The following is a 19,336-nucleotide window of genomic DNA, read 5'->3' as shown; positions in this document are numbered from 1 at the left end:
GTGAGGGGAGGGGATGGAGGTGCAGGAGGAGGGGAGCTGTGGGGGCAGCAGGGGGTACAGGAGGAGGGGAGCTGTGTGAGGGGAGGGGCTGGAGGTGCAGATGGGGGGCTGGGGTGCAGGAGGAGGGGAGCTGTGTGAGGGGAGGGGATGGAGGTGCAGGAGGAGGGGAGCTGTGTGAGGGGAGGGGATGGAGGTGCAGGAGGAGGGGAGCTGTGTGAGGGGAGGGGCTGGAGGTGCAGATGGGGGGCTGGGGGTGCAGGAGGAGGGGAGCTGTGTGAGGGGAGGGGATGGATGTGCAGATGGAGGGCTGGGGGTGCAGGAGGAGGGGAGCTGTAGGAGGGGAGGGGATGGAGGTGCAGGAGGAGGGGAGCTGTAGGAGGGGAGGGGATGGGATGGAGGTGCAGGAGGAGGGGAGCTGTAGGTGGGGAGGGGCTGGAGGTGCAGATGGGGGGCTGGGGGTGCAGGAGGAGGGGAGCTGTGTGAGGGGAGGGGATGGAGGTGCAGGAGGAGGGGAGCTGTAGGAGGGGAGGGGCTGGAGGTGCAGATGGAGGGCTGGGGGGTGCAGGAGGAGGGGAGCTGTGTGAGGGGAGGGGCTGGGGATGCAGGAGGAGGGGAGCTGTGTGAGGGGAGGGGATGGAGGTGCAGGAGGAGGGGAGCTGTAGGTGGGGAGGGGCTGGAGGTGCAGATGGGGGGGCTGGGGGTACAGGAGGAAGGGAGCTGTGTGAGGGGAGGGGATGGAGGTGCAGGAGGAGGGGAGCTGTAGGAGGGGAGGGGCTGGAGGTGCAGATGGGGGGCTGGGGGTGCAGGAGGAGGGGAGCTGTGTGAGGGGAGGGGATGGAGGTGCAGGAGGAGGGGAGCTGTAGGAGGGGAGGGGCTGGAGGTGCAGATGGGGGGCTGGGGGTGCAGGAGGAGGGGAGCTGTGGGGGCAGCAGGGGGTACAGGAGGAAGGGAGCTGTGGGGGGGGCTGGAGGGGAGGAGCTGGAAGTGCAGATGGGTGCAGGAGGAGGGGAGCGAGGGGAGGGGCAGGAGCAGCGGGGCGCACCAAGCCTGCAGGGAGGAGGAGTTGAGGGGGAGGGGCTTAGCGCATGCGTACTGTGCTGTGAATGTTGGCGTCAGCTCATGCACCGCGGTGAGGGAGGGGCCACGGAGCCGGGCGTTGGCGCCAAGACTCGCGGGGCTCCAAGCACGGGGGCGGTCCGTCCACAGGCCCCGCCCATCACGGCGCGGTCTGGGTCGAGGGGGCGTGGCACTGGCGCTGAGAGGGCGGGCCTGGCAGAGGGAAGATGGCGGCGGCCGCCGGCGGGGGGGGCTTCGCGGTCTCGGTGCTGGCCCCGAATGGGCGGCGGGTCACGGTGCGGGTGGGCCCCGGCACCACTCTGCTCCAGGTTGGTCCTGGCCGGGGCGGGGCGGGCGGGCCTGGGGGAGACACGCCCTGTGAGTGGCGAGGTGGGGGAGAGACCCCCTGAGATCGGCCCGTGGAAGGAAACCCGCTGTGAGCAGCCCCCCCCCCCCCCCCCCCCCCCCCGCTACGGGCAGCCCCGGGCCTCTCCCTTGTGGCGCCCGGCTGCGCTGCGAGCTCCTGGGCCCGCCTGTGGCTCTAGGGCCCAGCCAACTGGAGTAACAGGGGCGGGTCTGCAGTGCCCAGCCCAGATAAGGGCTCTGTAGCGCCCAGCCCCTGCTAACCTCCCTTCTGTTCTCTGCAGATTCTAGAGGAAGTTTGTGGGATGCAGAACTTCAATGCCAACGAGTATGATTTGAAGTGAGTCTTGGCTGGTTTGGACACATCCTCTTATTGCCTGGGCAGGCCTCAGAGCTGCTTGCGGACTCCCACTGAATGTTGTGGATGGGAGACTTGAGTGTCACTGCTGTGCAATGGGATTGAAATGGCCCCCCTCCAAAGATAGGGGCTAGAGTTCTGTTTATTCCATTCACTATACCAGTGATATCAACAGTGAGCTAGCTGGTGATGTGCCAGTCAGTTGCTATGCTGACGGGAGAGGTGGCAGCTCCACAGGGAAAGCCTAGAACCTTCTCTCTGTGGGCTCCAACCCTGAATCACACATCAGAAGGTGCATGGCTGAGCTTTGAGATTGGGAGGGAGGAGGCCCTGGAACAGCAGGCAAACTTGCCTTGGGTGCTTTTATGTTTTGTTAGTTTATCCAAGCTGGTGTTATGGGAGCACATACACAATGTGTTTCAGGCTCTGCCCTGCTGTAAAGATGCTTATAGGGCTGATGTACTGCTTTGTTCAAAAACTTCAAAATGGATGTTTATATTCTGAACCCCCAGGCTCCCACCTCCAGATCTCCATACAGGTGGTAATTCCACCATTCCTATTACTTTCTACCCCATGTGTTGCCTGGTCTATTCACTTGTATTCTACCTCTTCCTTATAGTCTTGGGAGAAGAGATGAGAACCTTGAGTCCTTGCAAAGTCTATGACAGGGGTATGCAACCTGTGGCACACGTGCTGATTTTCAGTGGCACTCACACTGCCCAGGTCCTGGCCACCGGTCCGGGGGGCTCTGCATTTTAAGTGTCTTAAACATTTTAAAAACCTTATTTACTTTACATACAACAATAGTTTACTTATATATTATATTATAGACTTATAGAAAAGATTTTCTAAAAATGTTAAAATGTATTACTGGCATGCGAAACCTTAAATTAGAGTGAATAAATTAAGACTTGGTATACCACTTCTGAAAGGTTGCCGACCCCTTGTCTATGAACTCCATGGCCAGTCTGCACATTTTCAGTATGCTGAATTATTTTTGGTGGGTTCGCTTACTAAAATTACAGCTTTTCACCATAGACTCCAACCCATGGCACTTCATCAACATGTGGAGCAGTGCAGAGTTCTTTTCCTGCTCCAGACAGTGTATGGCTAGAAATCTCTGTAGAGAACTGAGGGGCAGCATGTGGTTTTACCTGATCCCCTTCTTGGGCTTTTCTTTTGCAGGTTTCAGAGGTCTGTGCTAGATCTTTCTCTGCAGTGGAGATTTGCCAAATTGCCCAACAATGCCAAGCTGGAGGTGGTGCCAATCTCTCGTAACAGAGTGGGAACTGAAAACAGAGTATGTCAATTTCACAACATGACCTAAGTTTATTTAGTTTGCAGCCATACTGGATTTGATCTAGCCTGTCTCCCGCAGTGGCCAGTGCCAGGTGCTTCAGAGAGAATGAATAGAACAGGGAATCATCAAGTGATCCATCTCCTGTTGTCCATTCCCAGCCTCTGGCAAACAGTGGCTAGGGACACTTCAGAGCATGGTTTTGCATCCCTGCCCATCCTGGCAAATGTCCATTGATGGACATATCCTTCATGAATGTATCTAGTTCTTTTTTGAACCCGGTTGCACTGTGTAAGCTCAAAAGCTTGTCTCTCTCACCAACAGAATTTGGTCCCATAAAAGATACTACCTCCCCCACTTTGTCTCTTAATATCCTGGGACCAACATGGCTACAACAACACTGCATACAACTAATGAGCATGGTCAGGTTTGGCCACTACTTGGATTGGAAACCACCCAAGAATGCTCAAGTGCTGCAGGAGGTAGTGTTGGTGATTCAATAGTTGACACTTCCCATTTACAATCAGTGTTAAACCAGTGTCCCAGCCTTATGGTAGGACATGCTGTTGGGGGGAAGGATTTTTTAGGTGAGATATAAAACTAAGGTTCTGATCACCTATAATCATTAAAAGATTCATTTTGTCCAGAAATTGAGGCCATTTTCCTGACCTAATTTTTGTTTCAGGAATTATATTCTGCCGCCCTAAATTCCGCCTGCAATCTCAAATCGTTACAGGATTCTCTTTCACTTTTTATTGTATTGTTTTTTAGTGTTGTTTTACTGTGCACTCAGACAACTTGCGAATTTTATCTCAAAGGTGCTTGTGTTCATCAGTGGGGTCAAATAGCCCCTGTTTATATAATTTGTAGGGCTGTCAAGCAATTACGAAAACTGATCGCAATTAATCGCGTGATTACAAAAATGTGCTGTTAAACAGTTGGCTGTTTTCCACTTTTTCAAATATATTGATTTCAATTTCAACACAATACAAAGTGTACAGTGCTCACTTTATATTTTTTTAAATTGATTTATTTTTCAAAAATAAAACAATCAAACTTTAGAGCCTACAAGTCCACTCAGTCCTACTTCTTGTTCAGTCAGTCGCTCAGACAAACAAGTTTATTTACATATGCAGGAGACAATGCTGCCCGCTTCTTGTTTACGTCACCCGAAAGTGAGAACAGGCATTTGCATGGCACTGTTGTAGCTGGCGTTGCAAGATATTTACGTGCCAGATATGCTAAACATTCGTATGCCCCTTCATGCTTTGGCCACTATTCCGGAGGACATGCTTCATGCTGATGATGACGCTCGTTAAAAAAACAATGTGTTAATTATATTTGTGATTGAACTCCTTGGGGGAGAATTGTATGTCTCCTGCTCTGTATTTTACTTGCATTCTGCCATATATTTCATGTTCTAGCAGTCTTGGATGATGACCCAGCATGTGGTTTGTTTTAAGAACACTTTCACTGCAGATTTGACACAATGCAAAGAAGGTGTTAATGTGAGATTCTAAAGATTGCTACAGCACTCGACCCAAGGTTTAAGAATCTGAAGTGCCTTCCAAAATCTGAGAGGGATGAGATATGAAGCATGCTTTCAGAAGTCTTAAAAGAGAAACATTTCTATGCAGAAACTACAGAACTCAAACCACCAAAGAAGAAAATCAGACTTCTGCCGGTGGCATCTGACTCAGATGATGAAAATGAACATGCGTTGGTCTGCACTGCTTTGGATGGTTATTGAGCAGAACCCATCATCAGCATGAATGCATGTCCTCTGGAATGGTGTTTGAAGCATGAAGGGATATATGAATCTTTAGCACGTCTGGCAGGTAAATAGCTTGCAACACCAGCTACAACAGTGCTGTGTGGACGCCTGTTCTCACTTTCGGGTGACACTGTAAACAAGAAGTGGGCAGCATTATCTCCTGGACATGTAAACAAACTTGTTTGTCTGAGTGATTGGCTGAACGGGAAGTAGGACTGAGTGGACTTGTAGGCTCTAAAGTTTGACGTTGTTTTATTTTTGAATGCAGTTTTTTTGTGCATAATTCTACATTTGTAAGTTCAACTTTTATGATAGAGAGATTGCACTACAGTACTTGTATTAAGTGAATTGAAAAATACTATTTTAATTTTTACAGTGCAGATATTTATAACACTGTACACCTTATATTCTGTGTTGAAATTAAAATCGATATATTTGAAAATATAGAAAAACATCCAAAATATTTAATACATTTCAATTGGTATTGTTTAACTGTGATTAAAACTGCGATTAACTAAAAAAAAATCACAATTAATCGTGTGAGTTAACCGCAATTAAGCGACAGCCCTAATTTTTAAAATGCCGGAATAACTCCCGTGGCCACTTTTATTCTCTTTATGTTAAAGATTTGTAAAGTATAGCTGCTACAGCAGCAAAATGCTTATTTGCAGTAAATTATTTAAAACAATAAATAGTGATTTATGGGAATTATCCTGTTTTTTATTATTAGAAATGGATAGTGTGTGATCTTGCTTAAGTGGAGTCTGGAAATATAAATTGTCACTGTGATCACTATGAATATTTTGTGTAACACAGAGGTTCTCAAACTTTGTGACAGAACACATGATGCTAAATTGTGTTGGAAGATTACTATCCCTAATGTTATATTTCTGCATAGGCATTTGTTGAAGTTGCAGTAATGTTATATGATTCAAACAGAAAGGCAGGTGAGGCCTGATAATGGAAGGCAGATATCCATGAGTGATTGTCTGTATAGGCTTGTGGTCCACATTGTGAAAAAATTTGTGAGCCTTTGGTCTAGCCGGCTGTGTTGGACTTGGGGATGTTATCATACATCCACACTTCTCTGCATGACCCCCCCCCCCATTTTATGCTTCAGTGACTTTACATTTCACTTTGTGGAAGAAGGAAGTTTGTGGTCGTCTGGCCTCATATGACTTACCATTTAATAGATCCAGGTGGACACCATATGCTGTAATTTTTAACTACAAACTGCTGTAAAGGCACCTACTTGCCCTTTCTTGGGTGCAGTTGGAAGGTCTGTGGAGTGAAGACCTCACCTGGAGTATATATCCTGTTTAAGTTGCCTTGTCTTAAAGAAAAAGTTGAGGTTGAAATGAAGGGCAATTAAGTTTTAGGGGCCAAGGGGAAGGGGTTACATTTGAAAGAAGTTATGACCACTAGGACTTCCCCTGGAAAAGAAATGAGCTAGAGCAGCGGTTCTCACACTTGAGCAGACTGAAGATCCCCATTTTGATTTAAAATTTTTGGGGACCCCCAAACCCTCCTCCTGCTCACTCCATCCCCCCTCCCTGTGTCACTCACTTTCACCAGGCTGGGGTAGGGGGGTGGGTGCGAGAAGGGGTGCAGGCTTTGGGAAGGAGTGTGGGCTCCGGCCAGGCGGCGCTTACCTAAGGTGGCTCCTGAAAGTGACCAGCACATCTCTCTGGCAGTGACTCCTAGGCAGGGGGGGCGCGTGGGTCTCCACGTGCTGCCCCTGCCTGCAGGCACTGCCCCCACAGCTCCCATTGGTCGCAGTTCCTGGCCAATAGGAACTGCAGAGTCGGCGCTCGGGGTGGGGGCAGCTCGCAGAGACCCACTTGCCCCCTCCCCCCTCCAGGGGCTGCAGGGATGAGTGGGCCGCTTCCGGGAGCAGCAGAGAGCCAGGGCAGGCAGGGAGCCTGCCTTAACCCTGCTATGCTGCCGAACTTCTAGCACCTAAAATCTCCCGGTTTGGCTTCAGTAACCTTCAGGAGATAGGGGGAGGAGTTGATCAGCGGGGCCATGGATCCCCTGGAGTACCCTTGGGGACCCCCAGGGACAGTGGACCCCAGTTTAAGAAACACTGGGCTAGAGGAGATTTAAGATATTACTTATTTATAATAATATGGTACAGGCTAGAGAGATCAGGGCTTTTTGGGGCTGGGCATTGTACAGACAAGTAATTAAAAAAAGACAGTTACTATTCTAAAGACTCTCTTGTTTTTAAGATCTTGAAGTATGGAAGGTAATCTGAGTTGCCATCCCATAATGCAAGAACAACAAGGTATGGAATTTAATGGTATAAAACCAGTACAAGAAAATACATTGTACAATACATAGTTGGCCAAGAAAACTGGATAAATTCATGAGCAGAATCGACATTAGAAATTATGTGCTGAAATGGAGGCAATCCAATCTTGTGCTTAATGGTGTGGGCTGATTTCCACAGGCTTGGGGATGAATTCCCACTTTGTGGGCCCCATGGTATAGGTGGCTGGGGCTGATGTGGAGGTTTGTGAACTTGAGGAGATGTGGTTTCCCCTGACACATTTGGCACTGGGGTAGTCAATTCTAGAGACTGGATCCTGGATTTGATAAATCACTGATTTGTTCAGCAAATTGGATGTCTGGGAAGTAGATTGGTAATTGGCCTGGGATTTATCATCAGCATTTGTTTGTAAGGACCCTTGACCTCTCTAGAACATATCTGCAGAACAGTGCCCTCCAGATTCCTTTGTGATATGGATGGGGAAGGAAGGCACTATTACAAAGAGCTAACTTAGTGATACAACCATCCATCTTTTATGCACATTTGTAAACTTAGCAACTAATTGACGTTGTTCTCTGTAGTATTTTATATGCAGCCTGGGATTTTTTAATTGACTGAATATGACTTTCGTGACATTTTTTGGCTTTGAACTGTTGCCCAAAAACTGATGTAATTGCCAGTTTGAATTTCTGGGCAGGATTCTTGTAGCATGGTGATGTCAGCTGTCAGCACACATCTGTAGCTGAGGATAATCTAAGGCTGGTCTCCGGCAAAGAAGAAAATAGGAGACTGTGTTAGTGATGGGATGAAACTACTTAGCTACCATGTAGTGGCCGATAATGCTCACTGTTTCTTCTGTGCAGAAAGGTTCCTGTTTTTTAGCAGTACTACAAGGGCAGGACCTGAGGTAGATAGCAAACATACTCCACAAAGGAATTTGTTGTAGATTGCTACACTTCATAGTGTCTCCTTTTTTTAACCCTCTTTTGAAAAGGAAAATATGCTAAAGTATTTGGCTTGATTCTCTTGTCTCTGTCTCAGTCATGCTGCTCAGGCACTATGGTGGAAGGTCCATATCAAAACCTAGATATATAAGAAGAAAGCATTTGTTGATGTTCTGTGTTCATGACCTTTTGAGGTTGTTCCCGTTCTCTGAATCCTTGGGTAATTTTGGTTTTATGGGGCTGGTGAAAACTATGGTTCACTAGAAATCATGGGATACTGCCCTATGGGGGTTTCTCGGCAACAATGCAGCCAAAAAGGTGCATCATCAACGAGCTTCCTATGTTAGAAGGCCACTTGCCATCCAAAAAGTGCCATCCAAAAAGTGGTGACTACAACCAGAGGCAACCAACCCCTCTTCCTGTCTCAATCTGCTACTTACTGGTAGGGGGGAACTGAACAAAAGGGAAGCTTGGAACCAGTGATCATAAGCTACTTTAATTCAGCAGGAGTGAGTTCATAGAATACTGCTATAAAGATATATCAGATTTTGGGGGATAGTGAGCAAGGTCCAGTAGGAAGAAGCATTAAATGTGGAAATAGCTTGGGCTGCTCTGTGATGGAAAAACTGTTTTTCCTCTTAGATTTTTCCCTTGGAATTATCAGGAATTTCAAGTTGGCCTCTGCATAGTCATACTTGTTGGAGATGTCTCATAGGTGTGAAGAGCTTTTTATAAAGCAATGCCTGTTGGAGTTGCATGGTCACCCCTCATGCACTGAATGTTCTGAACAGAAATTATAAAAGGGCTATGCAGCCACAACTGCCTTTGCTCCTTCCTTTCTATAGCCCTCTGCAGGTGTTAATGACCTTATTTCTGTGTCCAGAGCAATTTCTTGAGGTTTTGACCCAAAATCCTTAATTTGTAGTGTACTATAGTTAGCTAGTTGGGACGCTTTAAGTAGTTGCATGTTACACATATAGTCTTTCTTCTGGACTTAGGGCTTTCTTTCACTTTGGTCATGGCTGGTCAGGCCTTCAAGGACTTGAATAAGAATCATAGAATATCAGGGTTGGAAGGGACGTCAGGAGGTCATCTAGTCCAACCCCCTGCTCAAAGCAGGATCAATTCCCAGCTAAATCATCCCAGCGAGGGCTTCGTCAAGCCTGAACTTAAAAACCTCTAAGGAAGGAGATTCCACCACCTCCCTAGGGAACCCAGTCCAGTGCTAGAAGAGTGGATTGAAGTGATGTGTGTTGTACTTCCATGGTCCCAAGTGTGGATGTGCTCTATTGCTGTTTTTTGTGCCTAAGGGAAGCCCATTCCCCAAACTGATGCTCAGTCTGTGCCCGCACCAGAAGGTTGTGGAGGTTGCCACCTGTACAGAAGGCTCTTGATTTCCAAGACTGTTTGAAAATGCAGCCTTGTTTGTTTAGTTGTGGATTGAATAGATATCTGGGAACGCGGTAGTGTGTCTTCTGAGTTAATCTGGATGTTATACTTTGGTGCAGGTATAGTGCAGAGAACTAGGAGTCTGGAGATTTGGGTTCTAATTCTCGTTCTGCTACCTACTGTCTGTGAGGCTTTGTGCAAATCACTTAACATCTCTGGGCCTGAGTTTGTCTATCTGTAAAATGAGGATGGTAATATTGACCTCTTCTTTATAAAGCACTTTGAGAACCTCAGAGAAGAGGCACTAGAGACAAAATATTGTTTATTATAAATAATTATCCTTCCAGACCTGTGCTTAGAAACTGTCTTCCCATAAAACAAACTATAGGAATGCTATCTTTGGCTTTGGAAATCTTTCTGTGTCCTGGCTCACAGTCATTACCCCAAATCAGCCCGCTGAAATCTGCCTGTTGAGGGTCCTCCACAGATAGATCTCAGCCCTCTGTGATTGGGGTTTGGGTGCCTCTGTGGTACTCTTTTTTCCCTGGATCATGTGCAGTCCAGCATCTGCGTAGTGCAGGGTTAAGTGGGCAGGGGCAGGAGGGACTTCAGAAGTTATTAACAAAAATCATAAGATTTAATGCATCCCAAGGGACCTAGAGGAAGCCATGGCTAGAAGGAATCGCTCCCAACGTGGCTCCATTAGAACTATACTCGCAGGAACCCAGGGCGCTGCTGGGAGCCACCATTGCTGGAGGGGAACAGAGCCTTTGCATGAATAGCTCTAGACTCAGCCAGTTTTGGGGCAGCTTTTCCAGGAAGCAAACTGTGCCCCTCAATGGGAAGAAGTAGGGGATTCTTCTCAAGGATTTTCTAGTGGAGTTCCTTTGCAAATGATCTCCTCTTAAGGCTTTCACTATAGGAGAGGAGGATTTGGACCATGATGATCAGTCAAGTTTTATTGTGTCTGCCCATGCATGAGTGTGTGGAAATTTAGCTTGTGTGCCCCTGAATAAATATCTGACAGCACCATGCACTGTATCTGTGCAGCCTGGGGACATTGTACAGGTCAGGTCATGTCAGTGTCACATTAAAAGAATGGACCCATCTGAGACTGTTCAAATGGAAAGAATCAAAACTGTGTTCTGTTGGCTGGGGGACTGAAAGCAGAGTGGTTAGTTTCACTTGGAGGATATTAACTAAAATCATATGGTTGTATTAGGTTTCCAGCAATGCCGGAAAAGGTTTAAATCCCAACAATCCCCAATAAAATATATTTACATGGGATTTAAAAAAAGTTAAATATTTCTATTCACACTACAGTTTCTAAAAATTCGCTTTTAAAACAACCCTTAAGTGTGCCCCAGCCTCCATGCATCTTCAGACTGCTTTCTGCTGCTCTTGTGGGAGCGTTGCAAACATCGAGAATTCCATCCTTGTGGCCACCTCTTCATAGAATCTCAGTATCATTCATAACTCATTTCTGCTCATAGGGATAGCTATTTTAGGCATTCTTTCCCCCCCACTTCCCCCAGTATTAACATTTGGGGTGGGAGTTACAAACTGTACATTACTGTCTTGTTTCTGGGGAGAGAACCTGGAACCAAAACAGACTCTGAGATGGTATCACTGTATTCTCAAGTCACTTCTTTGGAATTCATGTTTTGAAGTTCAGAATGATCCTGATGGCTGCCAGTCAGGAACATAAATAAAACACAGGACTAGAAGTCAGGACTCCAAGATTCTAGTCACAGCTCTGCCATTGACTCACTCTATATGATCTTGGGCAAGTCATCTTGCCACTCCTTTTTTCTCACTAACTATAAATTGGAAATGATATTGACATGTACCTCCTGGGGCTTGTGAAGTTTAATTCCTTAATGTTTGTAAGATGCTTGATTCAGCCTTGGATATAGGGTGACCAGATGTCCCGATTTTATAGGGACAGTCCTGATTTTTGGGTCTTTTTCTTATATAGGCTCCTATTACCTCCCCACCCCCTGTCCCAATTTTTCACACTTGCTGTCTGGTCACCCTGCTTGGATAGGAGGTCCTAGAGATGAAGTACCTTTAAAAAAAATTGTCAAGAAATTGAATTTCCTCCCTGTCCTTAATCTAATTCAGTGGCTTTTCCTCTCTAGGTTCAGATTGCATTGCAGTTGGACAGTGGGTCCCGGTTACAGGACACCTTTCGCTCTGGCCAGACACTCTGGGAACTTCTCAGCCATTTTACACAAACCAGGTGAGCAATGAGGCATGTAGAAGGGAAAGGGCTTGTTTCCAGGGACACTTCCAACAGCCAGCTGAAGAAGGATGGACAGCTACTACTTTTGGACATTGTCAAAAGATGCTTGGAGAGTTCTAGAAATTATATGTATTTTTATTGTGCTCCCCACTCTCTTACATTCTGTTCATGTCTGATTAAATTGCATTGAGTCATAGATAGACCAGGATAAAAAAGGGAATGTAACTTCTTGCTTCAGAATATAAAGCAACCACTAACTCCTCCCTGAGGCTGGGAATAAACTTCCCTATGGACCTGCTACTGTATGTGCCCATTATGGGGACTTGCATTGAAGTATTTGCTACTGCCAGAGGTGGGGGCTGGACTAGATTGACCACTGGTGTGACTGCTCTGGCAGTTCCATGTGTTCTGACAATTGGGGTTCTTTCTTGAACAAACTGCTGATTTCCTCTCAACGCTTTGGCAAAGCCTGGAGCCCTCAAGTACAGGCTAAAGTGGCATTTTCAAACCATTGACTAGGTCTTGTTTAAAGAGAAGGGTTTCACGCCTGCTCCTGCTGTCTTGCTCTAGCTAGAAAGAACTTCATAAATATTTGTAAGGATTAAAAAGTTTCTGTAGTTTGCTTCCACTTGCTGCAATCTACATTCAGTGATTCCTTCTGTCTTTAGTTGACTCAAGAACAATAGCAGCATTTTTTTAAAATGTCAAACTCATAAACTCTGCTCCAAAGACAATTATTCTCTTTGATTTTTGTTGTTGTTGTTTGTGGCTTTGGAAGGCTGAGCCTCTTGAAGCTGAGGCAAGTTCTACAAATTCTGCCAGGAGTAGTATGGAGGATTTCAGCTTCCTGTTTTTTAGCAGGATTTACCTTTTGCTAATGTGGTGTCTCTTCTGGCCTTGTCTGCCTATTTTATTCTTTCATTTGCTCAGTTCCCACTTTCTGGCTGGTGCTATGGACTTCTTCTAACTTGATGGGAGAGTTCCTGTTGCATTTGAAGCTCTTGCACCATGATGCAGATGCTATGCTGCAATGTTGTGTAACTGGAAACTGATTTGAGTACTGAAACAATTTAAATGCCCATCTAAAAAAGTAAGTGATTCAGTATCATGCCAAACCCTCCAAAGGCTCCCAGAGCTCTGACACTAGGACTTCTAGGAAATAAAAGGTCACTTGGAAGAATCTTATGAGTAATAGCATGCAGACGAATGTCTCAGTCCATGTCAACCGTGTATGATTAGGGTTTTTAATTTCATGTGATAACTGATGCATAAGATCTCTACAGGAATGTGATCTAAGGAGTTGGGGACCGGGGGGAAGGAAGCTCCTCTCCTTCCCCCCATTCCTCCGAGCTGGGTGCTGGAGGAGCTTGTATCCAGGTTTCCCGAATACTTTTGGTCTTATTGCTTTTAAAGTCCCTTTGATAGTGGAACCAATTGAGGAGTTCAAATGTGTGGAAGTTGAGGCAGTTCCTGGCATGGACTTGAATTACTGAATTAGTATATTTACTGAAGCTGCAAATGGAGGATAAAGTGTCCCTATGAGCAGATGTGGTTATGAACTGAGAGTAGTACATTCTGTGGCTCAGGCAGGCTGGCCTTGGGCTGCGGAGACAGTGCTCAATGTAATTTTTCAGAGCAGAACTTTGCATCACGTCTGGGAGTGTTAGAGGGCAGTAACAACCCTTTGCCAGCCAGTGGTTGGGGGCTGATGAAAAGCTGAAGCTTGCTGATTTCTCTTCTACCATTGGAATACGCTCTCCTTGCTAGGGCCCAAGAAACTGCATAGCACACACTAGTCCTGAAGAGCTTGCCTTTGGCACAGGTTCTGAGGGGAAGTAATCGTTGCTTTTTAGGTCTCTTCCTTGTTTGATACATGGGAAGAAAGTTGTTTGGGTTGGCTGAATGCACAATCCAAAAACAGTTCCTCTAAGGCAATTCAGACTAAGGAGAAAAGAAAACAATGATGTGTGATACTAAAACATCTGCCCGAGGACCCTTCTCAGAAGGTCAAGAAAACTGGCATGCTGGTGACTGGGGAAGCATTATTGTTAAGATTTAAACTATTGCAAATTGAATGGCTCTAATAACCCAAAACATCCATTCTAAAGATAACATACGTGTAGGATTCTCACTTCTGGGTCTTAGCGCCTTCATGCAAGACTGGGAGAACTCCTGTAGAACTTTGGGGTTTGTTTTTAAATTGTAAGGGTAGATACCTGGGTAAAGCGTGAGCCAGATTCCCTTCCAGTAGTGTCACACCAAGCGTTCCTGAGTTTAAATTTCCCCCTCTATACATTCTAGTATCACAGAGACTCTTGCTTCATCCTGGTAATGGGTGACCTCCTCTCTTCTCCCCCTCTTCTCCCTCCCAGGACTTTCTGCCCTTGTCACAGTGTAGGGACTATCCATAATTAGGAGTGGACTTCCAAACACCACCTGTTCATATTGTGACCACAGATGTATGTAACAGAAGAATTCATGGATGTGGACTTCACACCATGGGAATTTAGTCCCTCCAGGAACGGTAGTGGCATATAAATGTTCTGGAGACGAGGATGGTCCTGTCTGCATCAAGGATCTTTGGAGACCTAAGAAGTGTGGTTCTGTTCAAACAGATAATTAGGTCTCCTTATCTTACATAAACCAGCAAAGAGGCACTGGAACCTATGTGGATATGTAAGCCTCCTGCATCCCACAAAAGATTCCTTATAGCCAGGTACCTGGCAGGGAAGTGAATAAGACTAGGTGGACTGCACCTGATCCATGTTAGCTTTCGGGATCAAGAAGTGGCAGACTAGATCTTCTTCCAATTGATGGACACCAGAAGCCAATCTCTTCCTTCTCACTTGAACAAGGAGCTACCAGTCTTCATCCCGTGGCACAGAGTAAAGATCATACTAGCATTGTGGAAGGAGACTCCTCTGTGGACTTTCCACTAGTGTCTCTGGTAGCCAAGGTCTTGACAAATCTTAGGAGACACTGAGGTTCAGTGAATTTTAAACAAAAATTTTCTGTTTCTGTGTGTTTCTCAGTACTGTAGCAAATGGTCAATGCTGACCCAATCAGGGTAGTAGTCTGGCCTCCGATTATCATTGAGAACCAGGACACTTTTCTCTATCCCAACCCGGAAGCCCTGTCCCTTAGTGTTTGGCTCCTTCAGGATAAACATCTGTAGGTGTGGGATACTTGAGCAGGTGGCTTGTGCCCTCTTAATCTCTGAGAAGTCAGTTATCAGAAGGACTTATGGGTAAAATTTTCAGAAGCACCGGTGCTTTAAGTCCCATTCATTTTCGGTGGGATATAGGCCCCTGGACACTTCTGAAAATGTTCCCTACAATTCTAAGTGGAAAAGGCTGGCAGTGTGGTGTACTCAAGCCCAAAGGGGAGCCCTGCATAAAAGTGCTTGACAACTATCACCTGCCTGGGTCTGTCCATACTGCATCTATTTTGTCCTATTGTGGACTGGTTGAAGGTAAACTATTATCAGATTCCTCCAGGCTTTGATACTTTAGGAATTCCACTGTGAGAAATTAGTGTGGTCCTGAGGAAGCTTATGAAAGCTCAGTTGGAACCACTATGAGGAGTGGGGCTGTCCTGGTTGTAGCAACTTCAGCTTGATTTGTCCTTTTATTTGATCCAAGTAGAACCCAAGTCTTTTTGGCACAGAGCATGCAAGGAGGTTTCTTCGGCTACTGAGCCACCTTATACCATGTTTTAGAACATTAAGGTGGTGCCACGTGCTCATCCAGTTCTCTTGCCAACATTCTTTCTGCCTCTAGATGCCCTGTTGCAGTGAGGCCCTTCCCCACATGCTCTGTGTCAAAAAATACTTGGGTTCTACTTGGATCAAATAAAAGGACAAACCAAGTTCTTGTTTTTTGACATCAGTTCACTGGGCAGTGCTGTCAGTAAGAGGACTGTGTCTACATGGTCATGTCAAGAAATAGTCGTGTCAAGGCTCACTCAGTCTGAGGTGAGGTGGCCACCACTGCCTGCCTCAGATGTGTTTTCATCCTGTACATACGCAGTGCTGGGATATGGTCTCCTTCCTATGCATTTACCAAAGCAGCATTGCTTGGATTGGCATGCAGGAGGGAATCCTGTTTTGTAGTAGTTCCAGAGTAGGTGGTGGCTGAACTCTCTTAACCCCAAGCAAGTTTTTCTTTTGGGATATCTCATTTTCATTGGTCACATTTTAAATATTTTCTTAAATTGTTGGTTCATCTTCAGGCTTGAATGTTGAGCCTTCTTATCGTGAGGTATTTGTAGTCCTCTTCTATAGAACAGTCAGCTCCCTAAACCTTCTCAGTTCATGCTGTTGGTATTGTCCTTAGCAATGTTACTTGTTACAGCTTTATTCACTTGTCTTTTTGGCCATCCCTCATGCTTCTTTCTTTCCAGGAGTAGTGATCGTGCCCATGTGATGTCATTAGAGAAGAGAAAACTTCTTGTTTGCTTTTGGGATTATGCTCTTGGAGGGCTCTTATTGCTCTACTCACCTCCTATCAAAGTCTGGAGGATTATCTCTTTGAGATGTTTTTCTCTTAGGCTTGGTCTACACTACCCCCCCTAATTCGAACTAAGGTACGCAACTTCAGCTACGTGAATAACGTAGCTGAAGTCGAAGTACCTTAGTTCGAACTTACCTTGGTCCACACGCGGCAGGCAGGCTCCCCCGTCGACTCCGCGGTACTCCTCTCGCCGAGCTGGAGTACCGCAGTCGACGGCAAGCACTTCCGGGTTCGACTTATCGCATCCAGACTAGACGCGATAAGTCGAACCCAGAACTTCGATTTCCAGCCGTCGAACTAGCTGGTAAGTGTAGCCAAGGCCTTAGTTTTGTTTTTTTTAAGGACTATTTCTTTTGATCACATGTTGATCATATTTGGATCTGCCTGTGTCTTTGAGAGCTCCACCTCAGTGCAGTCAGTCAGAACTGACTAGAATGATTGGAGGGAATGGAATATGAGACAGGAAGGGGCTGGACACATGTCCTGTCTCACTGCCACTGCCCTCAAGGATTTAAACACCCCACCCCCCATAGAGCCGGGAGTGTTTCAATCTGGTGCTAAGGAGCTAAGACCCAGGGGTGTCAGTAATGTTATAAGGAAGTCCCCCTTTTAACGGAGGAAATACCTGCTGTCTAGTGGGGAAGCCATCTGTGTGCAGTGATAAATAATCTCTACAGCTTGCTCACACATCAGCTAGTGTTTCCTCAGTTAGAAATGTGAGCTTTTTCTTGTGTGATTTGGTTTCATGGAGTGGTCTCATTTGCTGTGGGTTATTATTGTAACACCAACTTAATAGTTAATGTACACACAGCTCTTTGAAGATGTAAAGTGCTACAGAAGTGTTAAGAATTATTAACTTCACTCCATCAGACACAGGTGGGATTTCCTGCCCTCTGGGAGGTGAGATCAGCTATTTGGATGGACTTTTCATTAAATGCAGGAAGCAGCAATGATGCCATATGTAACTTGATCATGTAACATTTGGACTGATGGTCTCCTGGCTGAAGTCACTGACTGACTTATGGCTACTTCTGCATGGGTCCTGGTAGCCATAAGTCAGTTCTCCATTTGTTGGCTTTTGCTGCATCCTTCCTTGGGCTTTCCCTTTGGAGATGTTTTCCTGGAGAGCTCTGCCGCCTGAAGTGCATAAGGAGAAGTATTCTAAATCCACTGGAATTTCCCTCGGGTCTCCAGTGTCCATCTCTGCTAATTGAGTCTGAAGAAAGTCTGGAAGCTATTGCAGGCTGCTCCTCCTCTCAATGTGCTGCACTCCTTGCACAAGTTGTTTACAGGTCCTGTCAGATTACTGCATGAGGGAATCTAATCTGCCTGCTTTCCCCTTCTGAAGAACAGCACATCAAAGAAATAGCAGTGTGTTTGATGTGTCTGCTTGCCTCAGTGAATGCACGTAATGGATTAGCAGCCGCTGGAGGAGGAGCCTTCTGGCTTCCAGCAGTTACACAAAAACAAATCTCTTGGATCTTTGATTTGTGTCTGCCCTACAGAGACTGGATTGAGGCACGCGGTCCTGCACACCCCACTTCTGGCAGCAGGATTAGGGGGTGCTGTCCCTTTTCTCTCTTCCACTCCTGCCCATCTGGCAGCTTCATCTGTTTCTGTAAATTCTTTCACTTAAACAGTGTTTGTTGCCCTGATGTTTGTGAAGAACATTCTGTCACTCTGACCCTGTGCTGTTGTTTATTTGCGGTAGTACCCACTATAAAAAGAATGTGCTTTGATCCAAGGAGCTCACAATCTAAGAACAAACAAGTAGACAGAGGTCAGGGGAAGGGGAATAACAAGTCAAACTTGTTCACTATAAACTAGGTCTTTTTGATGGGGTGCCACCATGCCTCAGTTTCTCCCTCTTCCAGCTGGTAGTCGGTCATTTCTCCTGGTAGTTAAGGAATTTGGAGTTTGAATGATGAGGCTTCTGGCCAGTTCTCCATTTTAGTCTGCCCTTTCAAAACACAAATCATACACTGCTATCCTCCCTGGTCTTGGTAGTCCTTTGGCCCTTGCTGCAGGTTGTCCACAACTTGCTTCCTAGGGACTGGGGGTCCTTTCCCTAGCCTCTCTTGGGTTGGCAGTCTTCTTTTTTCCCTTTATAGCAGGGATGTTAGATGGTCCCTTCCGGAGGTGGCACAACAATGGTGTAGGGTCCCAGAATGCCTGCTCTTAAGGGCCCAAGAATTGTGACACGTGTCCCTACTACCAGTGCCTTGTTACAGTCTTTAAGCTGTACTTAAATGTGGACTGGCTAGGCACTTGTGGATGAGCTTGGGGAGGTCATACCAGGCATAGGGGGCTGTGCAGAAGAAGACATGGAAAAGATTGTGTGAAAATCTGACGGATGAAAGAAGTATGGAGCATTGGTGAAGTAGAGGGGATGGGGCAATGTGAACCATGACAAGATAGGTTCAGTGGCAGGATTTAGTATGGACTGAAAGTGAAGTGATATGTATGTTTGGGAGGCCAGAATGGAGGCTATGGTAGTAATTAAGGAGGGATATAGTGAGAGCCTGAATGAAAGATTTGACTATGGGAATGGAGAGAGAAGGATGAACCCTGGAGAGAAGAAGTGGCAGGACTTGGAACGGGCTGTATGTGTTGGGTAAGGGAGGTGGGAGGAATGAAAGGTTGCCCCCAAGTTGCAGACCTGTGGAGGATGGTGGTAGTAATAGCGAAGAAAAAGGAGAATAGAGAAGGGTTTGCGGGAAGATAAAAAGTATGATTTTGCCCATGTTCAGTTTTGGATAAGAAGACATCTAAGAGGTGGTGTTGAGAGGCTGATGTGCAGGATTGGATAGAAGGAGACAGTTTAATGATGGAGGGGAGAGAGTTTGCAAGTCTTCAGAATGTGGCAGGTAGATGAAGCCATGTAAGCTAATCAGATCATCTATAGATAGGGTGTAAAGTGAGAAGAAAAAAGGGCCAAAGATGGAGCTATGGGGAAACCCCCACAGAGCATTGGAGAAGGACCTGCTGAAAGAGTTGCTAAAAGACTGGCCAGAGAGGGATGAGGAAAACCAAGAGACTGACTGTATCTTGAAAGCCTAGAAGGCTGCCTGAGACAACATCTCTGAAAGGGGGACCTGTGCTAACTCAGATACCTAGCAGTGGGAAT

General features: G+C 46.2%; 1 protein-coding gene across 1 annotated transcript in view; it reads left to right on the top strand.

Moving 5' to 3' along the window:
- The first annotated feature begins 1,268 nt into the window (after window positions 1–1,268).
- The window catches only part of ASPSCR1 (ASPSCR1 tether for SLC2A4, UBX domain containing), a 78,622-nt gene continuing 60,554 nt past the window's right edge, over window positions 1,269–19,336 (top strand). The window contains exons 1-4 of the mRNA XM_054046931.1: window positions 1,269–1,385; window positions 1,704–1,759; window positions 2,963–3,077; window positions 11,595–11,695. Coding sequence (XP_053902906.1) covers window positions 1,284–1,385; window positions 1,704–1,759; window positions 2,963–3,077; window positions 11,595–11,695 — 374 coding nt within the window. The 5' untranslated portion in view covers window positions 1,269–1,283. The remainder of the gene's footprint in view (window positions 1,386–1,703; window positions 1,760–2,962; window positions 3,078–11,594; window positions 11,696–19,336) is intronic.

Source organism: Malaclemys terrapin, chromosome 13 (genome assembly GCF_027887155.1).
Source record: "Malaclemys terrapin pileata isolate rMalTer1 chromosome 13, rMalTer1.hap1, whole genome shotgun sequence".
In the NCBI taxonomy this organism is placed as follows: Eukaryota; Metazoa; Chordata; order Testudines; family Emydidae; genus Malaclemys; species Malaclemys terrapin.
Note: the sequence above shows the minus strand (reverse complement) of the source record. Positions and strands in the feature narration are given on the sequence as shown.